Source organism: Sphaeramia orbicularis, chromosome 6 (assembly GCF_902148855.1).
Source record: "Sphaeramia orbicularis chromosome 6, fSphaOr1.1, whole genome shotgun sequence".
Lineage (NCBI taxonomy): Eukaryota > Metazoa > Chordata > Actinopteri > Kurtiformes > Apogonidae > Sphaeramia > Sphaeramia orbicularis.
Genome location: NC_043962.1, coordinates 34,892,008 through 34,911,976, shown reverse-complemented (window position 1 = coordinate 34,911,976; position 19,969 = coordinate 34,892,008). Strand labels below are relative to the sequence as shown.

At 39.7% G+C, this 19,969-nt stretch overlaps 1 protein-coding gene across 1 annotated transcript; it reads left to right on the top strand.

The window, feature by feature from the left end:
- The first annotated feature begins 494 nt into the window (after positions 1-494).
- On the top strand, positions 495-19,799 carry LOC115421046 (potassium/sodium hyperpolarization-activated cyclic nucleotide-gated channel 3-like). The gene is made up of 8 exons (XM_030136706.1): positions 495-1,684; positions 7,348-7,771; positions 9,974-10,135; positions 12,198-12,416; positions 13,231-13,377; positions 13,799-14,039; positions 15,438-15,602; positions 16,485-19,799. The coding sequence occupies exons 1-8, from the start codon at positions 1,029-1,031 to the stop codon at positions 18,044-18,046; spliced, it is 3,576 nt and encodes a 1,191-aa protein (XP_029992566.1). The 5' UTR covers positions 495-1,028; the 3' UTR covers positions 18,047-19,799.
- Positions 19,800-19,969: the final 170 nt, after the last annotated feature.

The window sequence follows — 19,969 nt, the reverse complement described above, 5'->3', positions numbered from 1 at the left end:
GAAATTAAATATAGGGAAATTTTGTTATTTTGTCAATAACAAAAGCAAATTCTGAAATAATAAATGGTGATGAATAACTTCGATACTTACTAAATTATTTGATTTGATGTGATTTCTGTTAGATGAACAGAAGAGTGTTTATGAAATGAGGTGACAAAAATATAGGGGTACTATTAAATGGTTGAATGCAACTCCAACTCTATAGGTGCATGCGTGTGTTTTATTCTGCACAGAGCCTGTTGATAAATGGAAAGTATCCCCAACACTTTGAGCTCTCAGTGTCCATGCAGTCTGTTTTTCTTTGCTCATTTTGACCGATTATCACCATCCAGACCTGAGCATGTATGACAGACACCCCGTCGCTTTTTTTTTTTTTTTTTTCCTAGATGAGTGAACTATCAACTCCAAGGCTGGATCGCATCCTTGAATCATCCTCTCCAGTTGTGTGCGGGCTGGGCGGGGTGAGCGCATGTGCCATCCCTGGCTCCTATGGCAACCCGATAGATTAGCTCCATCAATATTCACGTTATTAGAAAGCGGGAGGGTGATGGATCAGTGATGTCAGCGCACTGTGAAACCCGGAGCCGTCTGCCTGCATGCGTGTCATCACCTTGCACTGACAGAGAGCTCAGATATTTTGGGGAGGTGGAGATCATGCTTTGTCATTGAGGAGCTCAGCAGCAGCAGCAGCAGCAGCATTCTCCCACTCCGGCACGTCCGACGCTCAGCATGCTGCATCCTGATGCGCTCTCTCCGACACGGTGTGGGGATACCTGGATTTACATGCGTCTCCCTTTTAACGCTTTTACATGACCCGTCGGATGCAAGCGGCCGCGTTTTCTTGACGCATCTCAATGTTTGATCCAGGGGACAGAGACACGTCCCAAGTGTCAGATAAGATACGACCTGTCCTGCGGATGCGCCGTCACTGTTTTGCCTCCAGTTGCACCCCAAGTGTATGAGATCCATGATTCATCCCTCTGTTTTTACGGGCTATCCTTAGAGCGCATTTCTTGTCTTCTGCAAAAATGGAAAGATTCCAGTCTTCCATGCGCAAACGGCTCTACAGCTTGCCGCAAAATATTGGGCAAAAACCTTTCGTGATTGATGAAGGAGACAACGGCGACAAGGACACTAAGAGGAAAAGTATTCGGCTAAAACATTTGTCCTCTCTGTCTCCTGCAAGCAGTTGCAAGAGCATTGAGGAGGCCAGGAGCGAAGACTTGGACAGGGATGTCACTGTGAAGACCAACTTGAACGGGGACTGTCGCTTATTTCGAGGCAGCATCTCTTCCATCACCGGGCGGCATCCTCCCGGATCAGACCCGGCGGAGCAGCGGTGCCTCATCCCCGAGGCGGATGCGGGTGTCGGTGAGAGTTTCCCCGGTGAGCGCGGCCCCGGGGCCCAGCAGCGGGCAACGGGTGGTCTGACTGGCGCAGCCGGGCAAGCATCTATTTTCGACCAGTCAAGTTTCATCAAGTTGGAGGGCACCGAGCAGATAATACCTGAAGATGACCGCTTGTACCAAGCCGGTTTCATGCACAGGCAGTTTGGGGCGATGCTCCAGCCGGGAGTCAACAAGTTCTCCCTGCGGATGTTGGGCAGTGAGAGGGCCGTGGAGCATGAGAGGGAACGAGTAAAGTCTGCTGGCTTCTGGATAATCCACCCATACAGTGATTTTAGGTAATTTGAGGTGCAGAAATCCTTTTTTTTTTTTTTTCCCCACAAGCAGTAGTGTCTTGCAAAAAAAAAGTGCTGCAGTGATCCTGACACATACTTATAGTTGCATGGCCTGCAAATGGAGAAAAACTCTTTTTGTTTTGCTGTAGTTTAGCCCAATCAGGGAATAAATACAAAATGTAATGAAACCAGTATAAACCTAATATCATAGACACTCACAAAGTCCCAGCAGTATATACCAGGTAAGGTTTTAGTTTGATTGTGAGAATATGACAGATAATATAACAGAATGATGACCAGGAAGGAGAATAGAGGTATCATAAACTGAATGTGGCTCAGAAATACATATACACCTCAAACAGATAAATGGCCTTAATTCAGAAAATGAGTCTTAATCACATACTCTATGCAGCCTATTCTAACAGGGTCATATCTGATTTACAGTAAAGGAGTTGACTTGCACGTTAAATCCTCTTACAAGCACAACAGCAGCCAAGTTATATTATACATATGCAGGATATAAGTACCTCTTTTGTTTGGTTTAGAGACGCGTATGGCATGATTTGCATATTGCAATCTAACAGACCCTTCTTTCCTTTTTGTCAGTTAGTATATTGTTGAATTACATTTCTGTAACACATTACGCCAATCTGTAATTCCCTAATTTGCCGTCCGTGCTGTGTGTGTTTGCGTGCATATATGCGTGCACATTTAGAATATTATTGCATGCATACAAACCGGCATTCTGTTCATCTCCACCATGCAGGGATTTTCATGACATTTAACCTTGAGGCTCACTGTCATCATATTTTCACCGTCCAGTTGTACGCCAATGTGTGCCACTGCAGTTTTTTTCCACTCATCTGAATTACACTTTTTTATCATTTAGCGAGGGCAATGGATTACAGAGAGTGCAGCAGGGGCTTTGAAATGGGGTAATCAAAATAGGGTAACATGACCATTCAAGATATTAGAAGCACACATCAGTGGAGATTATTACAGCACAATTAGTCTAATGGAGCAGAGATGGTGTGGACAGGGAGGGGACACACCACCAAACACTGATCAGAGAGAGAGAGAGAGACAGAAAGAGAGATTGAAATGAAAATGATGTTGTGAGGAATCAGGACGCCCAGCTGTTAACTCTGTGGTACGTTTGAGGTGTCATTACTTCATGCTCGGTTTGGGTCACATTTTGCTGCTGAGCAGGGTTTTGGCGCCAGGTGTGGGCCTCTTAAGGTGAATGCTTTAACTCACAGATCCAATTTTCAGTTACAGGTGTTGCATGTGACCTGCCAACGTTAAAGAGGGCCTTTTTTTTTTAGCTTATGAGACATTGTAACATCCAGCGTTGCAGGTTTTAATCCTGTAAAGGCCATGTTCACTCCCTGGTGTCTGTAACAAATGTGGGCTGACGTACTGTGGGTTTCTGTGACCAGTTTAATATAACCCGTGCACTCTTTCCTTGTATCTTTTTCCATGAACACTGTTTCTCAGGTGTTTATATCAGAAGTAACGGCTGTCTTTTATTAAAGCTTTCTGTGGATACAGCAGCAGACATACTGAACTGGCACGCTGTGTAAATATGGTTAATATGATTGCTGGTCGGCCTGAGCCACAGTACAGGTGTGTGTTAAGCCACTGAGCTGCATGCAGGCTGTTGTGCTTCAGCTGCGCTCTGGCAGCAAGAGATAAGTATCTCTAGTACAAATGTGATCCCTTTTTCAGCTGTCCTGATTGATCTAAGCTCCTTTCACCATTTTAAGCCTTTTTGTGTTCACTTTGCTTGTAACGCTATTCTCTTTCAGCTCTCACAGTGTAGTTGCACTCTGACCCAAATAGTGCAAGACCCCTCTCTGGAACAGTAGAGGTCTAGATACTCCACAACTTTTGGCTTTATTTTGATGGTAACGCCAGATTACATCCACGACTTTTCTGATCTTTGTGTGCAGAATGCTGCGTGCACAGTCAGCTGATGAGCCGGCACGATGGTCTGTAGGGGATGTCGGTAATGCACTGTCCCCTGCAGACCTTTTTTTTTTGGTCCAGATGTTCCATCGTTCTGCACCACAGTGACGTGTGCAGAGCAGTAATGCTAACTACTCAACATCTGGCTGATGGGCGCTGACTTCTGGAGATGACATGGATTCCCAGGAGATAACGGTGGATTTAGCCAGAGAGGGGAAGTGCAATTAGGACCAGTGTGTCACCACAGAGACAACAGGCAGATGAAGAGAGGAATGCAAATGCTTTGTTTGGCAGAGAACAACAGAAAGCTGATTAGAACAAATGGCCACCCTTCCCTCACTAGTTCCCTGTTTTTGTGACGTTCTCCTGTGAAGGTTGGCTGTAAGTAACAGATATTAAGGCTGGGCAATATATTGAATATAATCAATATATCACAATTTGTCATACATTACTGTGTTATGAATATTGAATACACTTTTTTTTTAGCCCGCGGCATGAGGCTCGCTTTAGAATTACACTCCTCTAGCTCTCTCCCTGTTATAGACACATTGATTTTGGATGAACACAGTACCAGAGTGAGTGCAGTATTTTACTGAGAGTGTTGCATCATGGGTTGTTTGCTGAAAGGGTAGCAGGTGTGTTTAAGTCAGTTTACAGGGAATCTTTAGTCTGTGTCAGCATTAAAAGTGTTTGGTCAGTATAGTTTTTAACCTACAGGGGTTTTTGTCGTGTATAATATGTCTTGGAGTGCTGCTGAAAACGAAACATAAATGTTTAGATATATGCTAGAGCTGGGCGATATGTCCAAAACATTTGTGTCTGTTATGAAAGGTTTACAGCTTTAACTGATTAATTTCTGGTTACATGAACTTAAGATGAAACATGATTAATAAATACTCTCTTTACTAATACTATATGCCATGTCTGACTCGAAAAACACATCCACAACTAACATGTTACAAGAAGCAAACAGCTTGTATTTTGGATTTTTGTTGAAGTCTCCAAGAGAATAATCTTCCATTTTGTGACTTATAACATATATGGTAAGGTTGGAACTAACTACTATTTTCACTGTCAATTAGTCTGTCACTTATTTTCCTGTTTAATTGTTTGGTTCATAAACTACATCCCCAAAACTCAAGATTTCACCCTCACATGGATGATCCAGAATCCAAACATATTCAATTTACTGTCACAAATGAGAAAAGAACCTGAAAATACTCTCTTTTAATAGGTTGGAATCAGAAAATGTGGCCTCTTTTTCCTCAAAGATTAGTTAACAATGTATAATACCTGTCAGTTACAGTATATTCAACAATTAATTGATTAATCCATTTGTTGTTGCAGCTCTGATATATGACTGTTTGGGTAAAACACAATACTGTCAAGATACAGTACTGAGCAGAAGTCCTATAGGCCAACATTAGATTTGTTGGTTTAGTAAAGTTCTAATGACCACACATATGCATTTCTCAGTCTCTATTAAGATGCAATCTGGATATATATGAAATATGTACAGCAATAAAAACAAAAGTTTCAGGAAAAAAATAGCTTCTATAAACCAAAGAGGTAGAGGTAGTGTAACCTCCCTTTGTACTTAACCTGCCTTTTTTTCAGACAATGTGAGATTTAATATCTGGTGTTTTATATCAGGTTTCATTCAACACATGTCAGATATTTGTAACTGTTTGTGCTGCTTCTTGTCATGGGGTCGGGGGTCACACTAAATACTGACTTCAACCTTTAGAACCCATTTAGTTCAGGCTTTGCATATATTTCCTGTATTTTCTTGTTGCATCTGAAGAATAGAGAATGAGAAATAAATACGTATGCTCATTTCAACCCTGCAAAAACAACAACCCTAAATGTGGCCTAAGACTTTTGCACAGCACTGTTTATAATATGACCAAAACTATGATTTCATAGATTCTTATCGGAATACAAATGACATTGTCAGTAAAACATTACAAGTCCTTGTTGCTTATTGTTGTTTTTTTTTTTTTTTGAGTATGATGATTTGGTCTGAGTGAAAAGAAAAAAACCAGTTTGTTATCTGTGTTAAAATTCTTCTTTTTGATCAGAACATTGACAGATATTCTAATAACATTCTAATAAACTAGTAGATCTAATATTCTAATTAAATAGTGACCAAATCTTTTCTCATCATTTAAAAATGTATGATTTAAACAGCAAAACACTGAAACATGTTTAAGGTGACACTATAAACAGAAGAAATGATAATAATAGTCAACAACAATCATTTATTGTTCAGTCATAGTTTCACACTTTTGTACAACACATACCACAAAAACATACATCCCAACATTTTCTCTTGCAGTCAGTCATGAGCTCATTTAAGTTGTGAATTATACCTGTCGACAGTAGCGGCGTTTGATCAATGTTTTCGTCGATAAGGCTGCGTTTCAGAGCATCTTCCTCTGATTTCCATTCTCTTCTCTTGACTTTAATGCGTGTCTGGATCATACACTACAGGGTCATTTACTATATTCTCTGTCACATGCCTCGAGTACCTTTAACTGGTCTAATGAATGCGTACTGGTCGGTCCTTCTCCTCTCCAGGCTGTAGGTGTGTCAGGCTTCTGTCCTAATCGATCAGCGGTTAATTAGGTCTCTGAAATGGATCCGACATGCAATCACACGCCTGCATGATTTCTTATCTCGCACACATTCGACAATGGCGACTAGTAAATAAACACTCTCTGTACTGTATATTGTCTGCCCCAACTTATAATATTTTGTGTTTTTTTTCTGCGAAGTATCGTGTATATTTGTTACACGTCAATTGATACAATGAGGATTTCTAAGAAACATGCAAAATAAAGGCAGTAAAGACACATCCAGCAGCTTCACCCAGAATAACATCACTGTTATAAATAGTGCAATAGTAAACAGACTAATTGAAACAAGTGGAAATAGTGTCATGTCTCAAGACTGTTTTATGTTGTAGCTTATAATAGCTCACTATAATTTTCCACATTTTTGCATATTATTCAAAGAACAAATTGTTGGAAAAGTAGATTGGTTATAGTTTAGTATTAGCATAACTAATGCTGCTGCTGCATCTCATTCATGCGGATTTTGTTGGTTGTGGAAACCAAAATATTCTCATGAGTGATTCACATAAATTCCAATAACCCATTTTCCTTTTTCTCCCTTTGGCCAGAAGCCCAAAATTGAACTGAAATAGAAAACCTTCATTGTTTTCTTTAACCCATTTAATGTGTAATTGCTCAAGAAGTGTCTGTGAATAGTTTCTGCTTATGTGAACATAGATGTTTAGTTTTGTCTCTGTGTTACACTACTAATTGCATAGGGAGTCAACCAGTGGATTTGAGTTTTTCTGATAATCATCCTGGTTCTGTTCATGAAATGGTGAAATAATTATTTGCAAGACAGTGTATTAAAGTTCTTTTTTTGTTTTCAAAACCTGAAATAGCTGAGTTTACTATCATTACCCATCAATTTCTTATATATTTTACTCTTATTCCTGCAGATCTTATGTTTTAGGTTCATATAATTAATTCTTCTACTGTCAAATTCAGTATGTTCTTTATATGTTATTTTCCAGACCAAAAAAACAAGTTTATAATATTTTTTTTTTCTTGAAGACAGTTACATGACCCTGCCTTTCATGTCTCTAAAATGTGAGTTACGTAACTGGTTGCTGTGTGTTTCAGGTTCTACTGGGATCTGACCATGCTGCTGCTGATGGTGGGAAACCTCATCATCATTCCCGTGGGCATCACCTTCTTTAAGGACGAGCACACACCACCGTGGATCGTCTTCAACGTGGTTTCAGACACCTTCTTTCTCATGGACCTGGTCCTCAACTTCCGCACAGGCATCGTTAAGGAGGACAACACAGAGATCATCCTGGACCCACAGCAGATAAAGATCAAGTATCTGAAGAGCTGGTTCGTGGTGGATTTTATCTCCTCCATACCTGTGGACTACATCTTTCTCATCGTAGAAACACGCATCGATTCAGATTTTTACAAGACGGCCCGAGCTCTGAGGATCGTCCGGTTCACCAAGATCCTCAGTCTGCTGCGGCTGCTGCGTCTGTCGAGACTCATCCGCTACATCCACCAGTGGGAAGAGGTAGATATGCAGCTCCTGTGGACCTTCATTAACACCTCACAGTAGCAGATGGTGCTGATTGGACATTAAAATGGGTGTTTGTGGTTCTCATTTTAGAGCTGGGTTTGTTTTTGATATGTGGAAAATTACATTGCACTCACAAACTTAGGTTCCATCTGTTTTTTATACATTCAAAGCAGTTTCATAATATAAAAAATTAGGGCTGTCAAAATTAATGCATTAACGCAGATTAATCCATCATCATGATTAATCTGATTAAGAATTTTAACGCAATTTACCCATCTGCAGCACAGAATAACTGAACGTCTCTGTCAATGCATTTGGGGCAGTTTGTTTCTGTAATCCATTGTGCCAAAACCCCAAGATGAAACAGTCAACCAACATAAAGTATTATGCACACTCTGGAGGAAGGAGTTTTCTTTTCACCAAAGCACTTCCAGTTTAAAATACCACATTAATGCAAAGCATATGTTAGTCGGGGATTCTGCTATCACGCATTTGTCGTGTTGCCCATCTTGCGACAAACACGTTTAGTGCGTATATACTCCCTTCTTTCTTGAGTCTGTTTGCTGATGCAAAATGAAATGCAATTAATTTTCATTAAAAATTAATGATATTTAATCGTGATTAATCAAAATGAATCCACAGCAACCCTGTGATTAATCTGATTTTTTTTAAAAATTAATCATTTGACGGCACTATAAAAAATACATTTTAACATTTTTAATATAACTTTTTACCAAAGTGTAGTTTAACATGAGCTGCTTATGTTTCAGAGATTTTATCACCCAAATCAGTTTTACTTTTTACAACTTTGGCTGCATGATTTGGTGAAAAAGTCACGTTAATGTTATTGTTGACAAAATTGTGATTCAGTCATTGACACAGATCATTGATCATTTGGAAATCCATATAAAATAAATTCTAAATAATTAAAAGAAATAGAGATTTACTTTGCATGTTTTACACAATACCACAATGTGCACTGTAACTGAAAAAGTACAAAAATATTCACTCTACACTTCAGTAGAGTTGGAGAGGAGAGATGGAATTATGTATCTGCAGATAAGATGCTTTGCAAACTATCTGTATTGCCAGAAGTTGGTGCATGTATTGGACAATCGCAAAAATTATGCTTTGAAAGAAAGAAGAAAACAATAGCTCAAAGTCCAAAAATCACTCCAGTTTAGATTTGTTGTTAGTTTGATGTTCAATTTAATTTTTTTCTTTGATTAATTACTGTGATTTTGATGTTTGGTGATTCAGTTTTTTTTTCTGTTATGTATGAGATGTTCAGTTCAACAGTTCATTCAATTCAGTCCATTTTATTATAAAGTCGAAGGTCATTCATGTCAGTGATGCTTATTGAATCTACAGTGTCAGTGTTTTGGGTTGAATGGTGTGATATAGCCAGTTTAATCAGCTTTTTTCTGCTCCACACTATTGTTATTACAATGGCCTTTAAAAAGTTACTATTTGTTGACCCGTAATTTCAATTGCAGTCTTTTCTGACTATATATTTGTACAAGCTGAAGTTGTAATTGTGATTTGGCAAGTTTTGCTGTTCTATTTACTACATAAAAAATAAATTTATTTGCCACATCATTAAACTGAATAAAGATATGCATGCTGCATGTGCTGACACTGGTGGCATTTACTCCTCAATGACTGAAAATTGGTATCAAACAGAATGTTACTGAAGTAGTTTGATTCAAACTGTAAAAATACTGTGCTTTTTAAAGGCCAACTAAATTAAATGCTGTATATAATGACTTTTTTTTTTATATTTCTATTTTCCTATAACCTGTAAGCATGGATTACCTTTGCTCAGAGCTAGTTCTGTTAACTAATGTTTTAATTAGTTCTTGTCTGTGGCTCTAACACTCAATCCTCCTACTAAAGTACAATATTTTGCTTTTTTATCTTATTTTTATAATTCCTGCTGAGGCCACATTCCCCATAGGCCATTAATGTTGCTTGCAGATGGTTACATAACAGTGAAATAGCCTCTGGTGGTCTGTAGAAGATTAAGAACAGTGTGGTCTGGTAGAGGACCAATGTAGCCATCAGCCCACACTGTGCTATATTTCTGTGTCTTAAATCTTCGGATTGCATGAGACAGTATTTACTGAATTATTTACAAAGAGCTGTTTTTTCATTTTATTGTTTCTATTCTGCTAATGCTGATAATCTCCATTACAGGTTTTCCATATGACCTATGACCTGGCCAGCGCTATGGTGCGTATCATGAATCTGATTGGTATGATGCTGCTGCTGTGTCATTGGGATGGATGTCTGCAGTTCCTGGTTCCCATGTTGCAGGACTTCCCTCCTGACTGCTGGGTCACTAGAAATAAGATGGTGGTAAGTGGATTACGTATGAGTCACACCTCATCTCTATGTGTTCCTCTCAAAAGTCATGTTGAAGTTGGGGCGATCAGGCCAAAAAAATCATATTGTGATGTTTTGAGATGATGGATTTCTGTATTTGCCTAATGTAAATAAAATATTACAAACAAGATGCCAATATTTCCACTATAAACTGATATTTTGGTATTGAAATTACATTTACCCCTCAAAGACCTAAACAGCTGCTGGCAACCAAAAGCATCTATTGATCTAAAATGTTTAATAACTTATAAACCAATAACCCTATCAATACATTTGGACAATCAGAGGCTCCATAGTCTGAATGAACAGCTGAAACTAAATGGCTAAAAACAAATAACAGTTGTAGACACTTGTTTTTATGTTCAGTCAATAATATGTTTCGCTTAAAAAGTCACATTTTCTTCAGTTTTGTCTGTTTTGATAAAATGACTTTTAAATTTACTCTTGATTTTTTTTAACATTCCATTATCAGTAAATTTAATATAGCAAAATATTAGATTTTCACTGAAAAATGCAAAACATAGCATATAATATTATAAGTTAGGATATATCACTAGTAAAGGTTAAATGTAGAGAATATTCATTTTTCTTTAATGATTAATGTGTGAAATTTGTAGTTAAAATAAAATTTGGAAGTGAATAATAACTTAATTACAAAATAATAATAAAAAGATAAGTAATCATCTTTAAAAGGGTATTTAATATTAACTTTCCAGCATGCATTTTCTAATTCTGACATGTAAAAATACAGTGCTTGACATGTTTCTAGCATCAATGAGCAAAAATTACATAATTACCTTTCATCGTGTTGTAATTCAAATGATCTGTGAGTAAATGTCCACTCAAAGCCTGCATTTTCAGGCTGTAGAAAGTCTACCCTGTGACATAGATTTTATCTCATTGCAGTTGTTTTCAGACAAGTATCATTGTTAAATATGCTTTAATTATTGCTCATTGATTAGATTGAGACTCACTCTGACTTGATTCTACTGCTCCATGTTTCAATGGAGAAGCTGTAAAAAAGAATACTTAAATTTTCCACAAATAAAATGAAATGTCAGATTGTCTGTTGTTGTATTTAGTCCTTTAATTTGGATGTAGAGGAGAGATCTGCAGAGCGAAGGTGTATAATTGCAAATTCTGGTATTTTATCCTGCCATGATTTTGGCTTTTGCAGCTTTATAAAACTTTTTATTATTTTTCAATAATAGGTCAACAGACAAATACAGAACAGATGACAGATCCATTAAAAACTATTACTAATCACGTGGCATAACATACATTAAATCAGGGGTATTCAAATCCGGTCGTTGAGGGCCGATATCCTGCATGTTTTAGATATTTCCTTCTTTCATCACACCTGGTTCAATTAATGATCAGCTCCTCATCATGCTCTGCAGAAGCCTGATGACGATGGAATGGCTTCCAGGTGTGATGGAGGAGGGAAATATCTAAAACACATAGGATACCGGCCCTTGAGGTCCGGATTTGAATAGCCGTGCATTAAACAATATATATACAAGCCTATAGAAAACTTACTCACACAACAATAACTGTAGGTATTAACATTTAAAGCAAGCCACTATTCACATATGTATGTTATAAAAAGAAAAAAGGGGGGTCCTATAGCTCGCCTGTTGCAGCTATAATCAGATGTTTGTCCAAGTTATTGACACTTAGCTATTCATGTCACATTAGGGATCTACAGGGATTTAATGTTTAGGAACAGGATAAGGACAACATAAAATTTCCTGATCTCCATAAATGATCAAAATTTTTTAAATCAATCCCAATAAAAAGCTCAAATCAAAGCATTAGTGATTATTAGCAAATTACCATTCTATTTTATACCAGAATCAACCAGGAGAGTTAAAGTAAGAGCATTTGTAAAAGTTGATGTTATGTTGTAGTTCCAACAGCGCGGAGCCTCGTCACTTGTTGTTCTCATCTTAAAGTCTAAAAAGGTTCACACTGATGTGCTGCAGCATTAATGCCGCTGCTCTTGATAAACCTCCTCCCTCTTCATCCTCGACAGAACGACACATGGGGCCAGCAGTACTCCTACGCTCTGTTTAAGGCCATGAGTCACATGCTCTGCATTGGGTATGGCCTTTACCCTCCTATAGGCATGGCTGACGTGTGGCTCACCATTCTCAGCATGATTGTGGGCGCTACGTGCTTTGCCATGTTTGTGGGGCATGCAACCGCACTCATTCAGTCTTTGGACTCCTCTAGGAGGCAGTACCAAGAAAAGGTGGGTGGTCTTACTCAACAGTTCAACTCATTTAGGTCTAATACAGCTGACAGGCAGAGGAAGTGACGATGATGACGAGAGAGGGTGATAAACACAGTGTAGGTTGGGTGCACACTCATCATTCATGGTGCTTTGTTGGTAGAGAACATCGCTGAAGGACACAGTGGTTAATGTTATTAGCTGAAGCCTGCAGAGCACAACTGTATTTGTCAGATGGGGCCGAGGCGCAGTATCACACTGTGGACAGGTTTCACAGATGGCCTGACAGTTGACTGTTAACATAATGAGGCCCATTATAGTCAAACTCTGAGCCAACACATTAATCAGTTTAATATATCCATTCTGACTTGACTTTGCATTTTGTTTTACACAGATACAATAATGCTGCACTCGCTTTTATCTCTATTTTTCTGTGTTTGCAGGACATGAAAACAAACATTTTATAAGAAATTCATTTGGAAGAATAAAGAATAAGACCCCAGTTTTTTACACATTTGTTTTTTGAAGGACACAGGTGTCTGACAAACTAACAGTTGTGAGGAGCCAGGAAAAGAAAACTTATGGTCATCATTAAGCATTAAAATCAGTATTAACAGAATGAATTGGGTATGTGAACTGACATAAATAAATCAAAGGAAAGACACAAATATATCCTCCAGAAGTTGGATGATAACAGCTAAATTGACAGAAACAACACATAAGTAAAACTTCAATCTCTAAATAGTTACACACATGCTAACGACAAGTTGTCAGTCACAGTTTACTCTATGGATTCTTCTGCCTTCTATTAACTCGACTCATGTTGTCTTTGCAGTATAAACAGGTTGAGCAGTACATGTCCTTCCACAAGCTCCCGGCAGACATGCGACAGAGAATCCACGACTACTACGAACATCGTTATCAGGGCAAGATGTTTGACGAAGAAAGCATCTTGGAAGAACTAAATGAGCCACTGAGAGAGGTCAGACGTCATCCGCTTTACATTTGTTGTAATTAAACTAAGCTCTTTCATCTTAATATTCAGTTCAGTAATAAATGTGATCAAAATTTGAAGAAAAATTACCTTGTTTATTTCCATGTTTTTCTAATGGCTGTCCACTGTCAACACGTGGGTTAATGATGTGAACATGTAAATGGTTTACTGCTATTTTTTTTTTAATGTAATCTAATATGGCTCTCTTACTTTGCATGATGATGTTAACAGTCATGTAATCTGATTAGTAATGGCTGCAGAGGACGGAGAACCTCATTAACAGAGCACTAAGCTGTTAACCACCCTGCTTTTATTATGATTGAAATGTACACATGTAGAAACACTGACATGTGGCGCAAAGGTCCCGTCTCAGTGAACGTCTAAAGACCCTTTTTTGTGTGTTTTACAGGAAATCATCAACTTTAACTGTCGCAAACTGGTGGCCTCCATGCCTCTGTTCGCCAACGCCGATCCTAATTTTGTCACCTCCATGTTGACAAAGCTACGGTTTGAGGTCTTCCAGCCGGGCGACTACATCATCAGAGAGGGGACCATCGGCAAGAAGATGTACTTCATCCAGCACGGTGTCGTCAGCGTCCTGACAAAAAGCAGCAAGGACACCAAGCTCTCTGACGGATCGTACTTTGGAGGTAATGTCCCCACACAGAGACTCTGTTTGACTCTATGTGAATGAATGTGAACTTAGTCTGATTTGCTGTGCTTTATTCTGCTCAGATTAACGTCCCTGACTATTACATCTGGCAAAAAACTGTCCACATCATCTCCTTAAAAGGGCACAGGAATAAAAGAAGAGCTTTGCGATCTGTGGGGGTTTCACCATATTTAAAGCTGAAATCCATAACTTTCCATTTGTTGTTGCTCTGTTCTGTTGTTTTAAGCCTCTGTTGGTATGGAGTAAATCCAGGTTACACAAATAGTGCATTGTATAAATGGGAATTATCCACAAGAGGAAATGAGATAAAAATAAGTTAAGGAAATATATGAGACTTGGGAGTGTTTTAATGACCATATTCTTACTTTTTTATTTTACATACTACTGTGAAATGGAGGAAGTATATACTGTAAAATTGGCACCAATTAACTGCAATATTTAAAGTTCTGCCCATAAAAGCTTACTTAAGTAAAAGTATGTAAGTATTACTATCAAGTATCAAGTTCAGAATATTCCATCTCATATTAATATAAAAACATGCCTGCTCATGAAGTTGGAATGATTATGTTTTCAGACACATTAGTGTTTTTATTCCTATTTATACACATCATTAATCACCTTTGACCTGATCCTATGATTACATACCCAGTCCCAGTTACACTTTATCAAGAATAAATTTCATTGTTACAATCATTTCATGAGAGGAGGTGAAAATATTTTATTCTAATTCTATGGGCAATAGTGCACAAACCTCAAGTATATATATATTAACAGTTTTATGTGAAATGTTAATTAAAATGCCTTAAAGCTACTGAAATCAGCACCACTTATACACTGACATAATACGACAGAGGCATCTGAGGACAGAAAGTGTTCCGAATTAACACATGGGAAAATGAAATCCCATGTTGTCATCTGTAATGAATAGATTAAATCAATAAACAGGACACGGGACTACGTGTGTGTGTGAGTGTCTGCGTACGTGCGTGCGTGCGTGCGTGCGTGTGTGCGTGTGTGTGTGTCTATATCCTCAATGTGTCTGTCCTGAAAAAATATGTCTACTTTTTTTTTTTTAAATGCCGCATTATTTTATTTTTCTGATCTGGCACGAAAGATGAGGTCAGGACAAACTGTAAGCTGCAGAAATTGCATTAAGTGCTCCATCTGTGAGGTTAAAAGACATCAGTCTTTTAATGTTTTATCATCTCACACTAATAATACTAGTTTTTCCTTAGGTTTTATGAATGGATGGAAAAACATATAGAGGACAGAATATGAAAAAATAGGAATTGTCATATCACCTGTTGACATTGGATTTTATAGAAAGAACAAGTGATTTCACACATGACTATGTGTTTTTTTTTTCTCTTTGCAGAAATCTGCTTGCTGACCCGAGGCAGAAGGACGGCCAGTGTTCGAGCAGATAACTACTGTCGCCTGTACTCTCTGTCGGTGGACAACTTCAACGAGGTGCTGGAAGAATATCCCATGATGAGAAGAGCCTTCGAGACTGTGGCTCTCGACCGTCTGGACCGCATTGGTGAGCGTTTTTGACAACAAATAGAATCTTGAATCATTGTTTCAGCTTCTCTTAAGTGTTTACAAAGTGTGTTCGTCTCTACCTAAACCTTCATGTTCAGAATAAGTAGATGAGTATGTGCTGCTGATCACTTAACCTTAATCATTTTTAGCATGCATACATCATCATGAAGAGGTTTGGTGAATATGTACCTGTTATAGATTCTATTTCCATTTTATACTACATCAGAATTACATGTGTCCATTGAAAAAGACTTGAGATACTGATGCTTTATGTCTTTAATAACAACACATTTACAAGGATGAAACATCGTGTCAAAGTAGTTAAAATAACCATGTTCTCCAGCATTAAACTGTTATTATGTGTATTTTACAAAGACTGTGACATAATCTACAAGTAAAGTGAAATAATAATTTTGTTAGCTGAAATAAAAAGATAATTAAAAAAACTATAATGACACTTACAAATTGAGAAAAATTACAGTACAATTTGAAGCAATTTTATTCTTTTTGTACAAGAATAAATGGCCTTGAATATTAACATAATACACAGTGGTTTTGTACATTAAATTTAATGTCATTCTTCATCTTCTAAATACTAGGGCTAATCTTAAAAGACAGTAGAAAACGAAAACTATTAAACCAAATAAAAGCTAAACCGAGTTAATTCCCCGAAATGAAACTGAAACTATTTGTGCACTAAAATTAACTAAACTGGAATACAGAATAAAAATGAATGAAAATGCTGCAAACATATAATATTTTGTAAGACTTCGACTCCTACACCAGTTTACTGCGTGTGTATGACCGTAGGTGTTTGTCTCAGTTCCACTTTACCACCTGATAAGTCTGAGTGTTTCTTATTTGTTCTGATGTTTATTAGGCAAGAGGAACTCTGTCCTCCAACATAAAGTCCAGCATCACCAAAGTTCTGGCACACTAAACCTCCAAGAGAGCGAAATCATCCAAAGAATAGTGCAACATGATCGTGACATGGCCCAATGCACACAGCTGATCCAGACCAGCACCGCACAGAGTCTGAACCCCCCTCCCGCCCCTCCATCACCCACCCCGGTCATCTGGGCCCCGCTGGTCCAGGCCCCGCTGCAGGCTGCTGCTGCCACCACGCCGCTGGCCCTGGCCTTGGCCCACCACTCCCAGCTGCCCCCCATCCTCTTCCACCACCCCCTGGCACCGGGCTCGGGCTCTGTTAAGGACCATGGTGGCCACCTTAAAAGAGTCCACGTTGGAGCGAATGCCTCCAGCAGCTGCGGTTCAGGGCCCGGTTCTCCCGCCAGCTCTGCCAAATTTCGCTCTGGGGTGGAGACTCCCACACTCAGGACACACCACTTCTCCGCTGGACCTGTTTCTCCCACACTGACGCCCCAGTCCGTCTTCACCAGCAGCCTGCAACCTCTGGCCCCTCTCTCTCAGCACCAGCCCCCACACCATCCTCCCCATTCGGGTGTGGCCTCAGTGTTCCCCATCAGCCAGGCCACGGTGTCCTACACCTGCTCCGCCCAGCTCCACTCTCAGCCCTTCCACGGTGCTATGACCACCCCACCTCACCCGTTAGGTTTACTCCAGCAGGGGGTGCCTGGGAGGCTACCAGGGAGATTCCCAGCCCCCTCTGCTCCCACCATAAGCCCTCTGATCTCCAGCTCAGTCACTCCCATACTAAGCCAGCTGCAGCAGACCTCGCACGCCACCACACAGCAGATGGTCTCCACTCATGACAAAGCAGCCAGGACGTCCAGCGGCGTGAGCCTCCCTCATTTTCCCTTCATCACCAGCACCCACTCCTCCAGTGGATTTATTCAGCCGGTCTCTGGAGTTGTACCTACTGGGGCTGCAGCTTCCCTGGCACAGCACAGCTTAGCGGGCCTCCAGTCCGTTTTCCTGCCCCAGATTCTCCCCGAACACTCCGCCCTCGCTTCGCTGGCCCAGTACGGCTCAGCAGAGGCCTCACCCTGTTACACACCTCCAGTCCACAGTCCCAGCATCCAGAGCCCCGTGAGAGGAAGGACAGTTTACCACAGCGAGCTCCCCAGCACCATGAGCTCTCACACCCCTGTAGCCCCTCAGACCTCGTGCCCTGCCCGGGTGTCCTGCAGCCTCAAAGACCGGGCTGAGTCCTCGGGGGATCTCTTTACCCAGGAAATAAAGACTATCTCAGGCTCTCACAGCTCTATACACCAGGAAAGGCCTTTGGCCATGAGAGGCTCCTCAGAGGGGTTAGCAGGGACATCAAGCCCATTCTCCTCCCCCGTGTCCGTCAATAAACCCTACAGCCCCATCCCAGGTCAAGCTACCCCCGCCAGTCGAACACATTCAGGGCCCGAACCTCAGAACCAGTCCATGGGAGTCCACTCGCCTCACGTTCAATCCCCCTCTAAAATCCTAGAGACAGAACACAAACAGTCCAAACTTCCCTCCCATTTGTGAGGTTCAGACACACCCTCCTTTAACGCCTGAATGGAGCAGACATCATCTTTCATGGGCATCATTTTAACCACAACTTTGCCAATTTGGAAGTAGGAGGGTGTGTTATTCTAATCAGACTGGAGATCAGTGGTTTCATTTTTAATCAGAGTGAATGGATCGGGGATAATAAAGGACAATGATGGTGTTTTTCTACAAGATATTGCTTCTTTGACTATAGTAATAAAATCCAAAACCTATTGATAAATATATATAGCACCTCATGAAAATATCAATTGTTAAATGTATTATATTGTAACCACACTCTGTGATTTGTTATTTGTTTAAAACTCATTGTCCTGGCAATTTTGTGTAACCTTTTAGCGACACCTGTTTAGTTAAAAAAATGTCCACAACTGTATCCAGTATTAATTGAAACCAAAAATTGCTGTCCTTTTTATATCCTTCCCGACTATTGGGTGTGAATGCAAAGTTACACTTAAGAGATTGGAGAAGAAACAGACTGTGCACTTTGCTTGTTTCAGAGATCACCTAATGTGACGACACCATGTCTTCCAAGATAGCATTTTAGCAATATTGCACACAAATCAGACCCCATATGGAAAAAAAATGAAAAATGAATGTAATGTTTGTCCATCTGAGTGGGAGAAACTGTTGAGTTTGTTGCTCATGAAGGCTGTTTGATGCTGGTAGTTTTCTTTAAAACACCAGGAAGTGAAACTGGTTCTAAAATCGTGACAATGCATGCATTTCCATGTTAGATCTTCACAATTGCTCCAGCATGTGGCGAGCTGCACAGCTGATGCCAAATCATCGCAGTCTGAGAGTAACTTAGGTACAGATCATACACCTGAGCCAAGGTCTGTGTGCCATTAGCATAGTATGCAATAATCTGTGTTTTTCTATGGGAATACAAAGGTACTGTGAATCGAAGCACTTGAGTCGCTGAGTGAGATTGTGTTTTTAGTTCAGAGTTGATTAAAACAAGGACATAAAAAAGTAATTGTGGATAATCAAACATCCAAAACCAGCGATGCACTAAGATTGATCTGAATGTTTCTTGCACCAGTCAAAGGGCTACAAGCAGTTACTTGGACACATGGTTAACAAGAAACCCTGATGGGTCATATTGCTGCATATTTACCTCTTTCATTGTACATTATTTGATTGTAAAAACGGACATCTCTTGTTAAACAACTGCTGCTTTGTGATGCTATGCTGACTTAATAAGAAGTGTATGCTTTTTTAAGTCAAAAAAAGATCCTACTTGTTAATAATATCACATATTTAGATGATATTTGTCTTTCTGGACCTGTGGCCGGGGAGGAACTGAGAACAGCCGGCCGGTCAACAGGTGAAACCATTGGAGGATCCTGTCCAGTGGCTTTAGCTGCCTGGTTACTGACCCTGAAGCTGATGTTTGCTGCTGAGGAGAGATACGATCAGTCACTGTCCAGTCACTTCCAATGGGCTCGATCACTCCCTCATTACTATTCTCCTCCAACCCCGAACCGCCACACCAGCTGCCAGAGGCATCAGCTCGGGTTGACTGCGAGGTTACTCCCATTCAACTTAAAGGTGTGTGTTTCGTGTGGGACAGGAGGTCGCTCTCATTCAGTCACATCCATTTCTATATTTACTTCTCATTTTGCTGCCTTTTAACCACCAAATTTGATGATTCTATCACCTATGTATGTTAGGCATAATTTATTTTAGCTAATGAATTCAATGCAATAAAATAACATATGGTCAATGATGCTCTTTGTAGCGGTTGATTTGTTTTCAAGAGCAAATTGTGGCATGAAGGAGAATTTAATAAAGTGCTGTTAAAGTTTCAGACTTTAAGCCGGATTATAAATTGAGATCTGCACAGTGTTGTTCAGTGCCAACATTGAAAATAGCCAGGATTATAATCTTCCAGATATG

Coding starts and splice junctions, on each gene's coding strand:
- LOC115421046 (XM_030136706.1), top strand. CDS start 1,029: ATGGAAAGATTCCAGTCTTCCATGCGCAAACGGCTCTACAGCTTGCCG. Junction 10,136..12,197: donor TCACTAGAAATAAGATGGTG/GTAAGTGGATTA, acceptor CATCCTCGACAG/AACGACACATGGGGCCAGCA. Junction 13,378..13,798: donor TAAATGAGCCACTGAGAGAG/GTCAGACGTCAT, acceptor TGTGTTTTACAG/GAAATCATCAACTTTAACTG.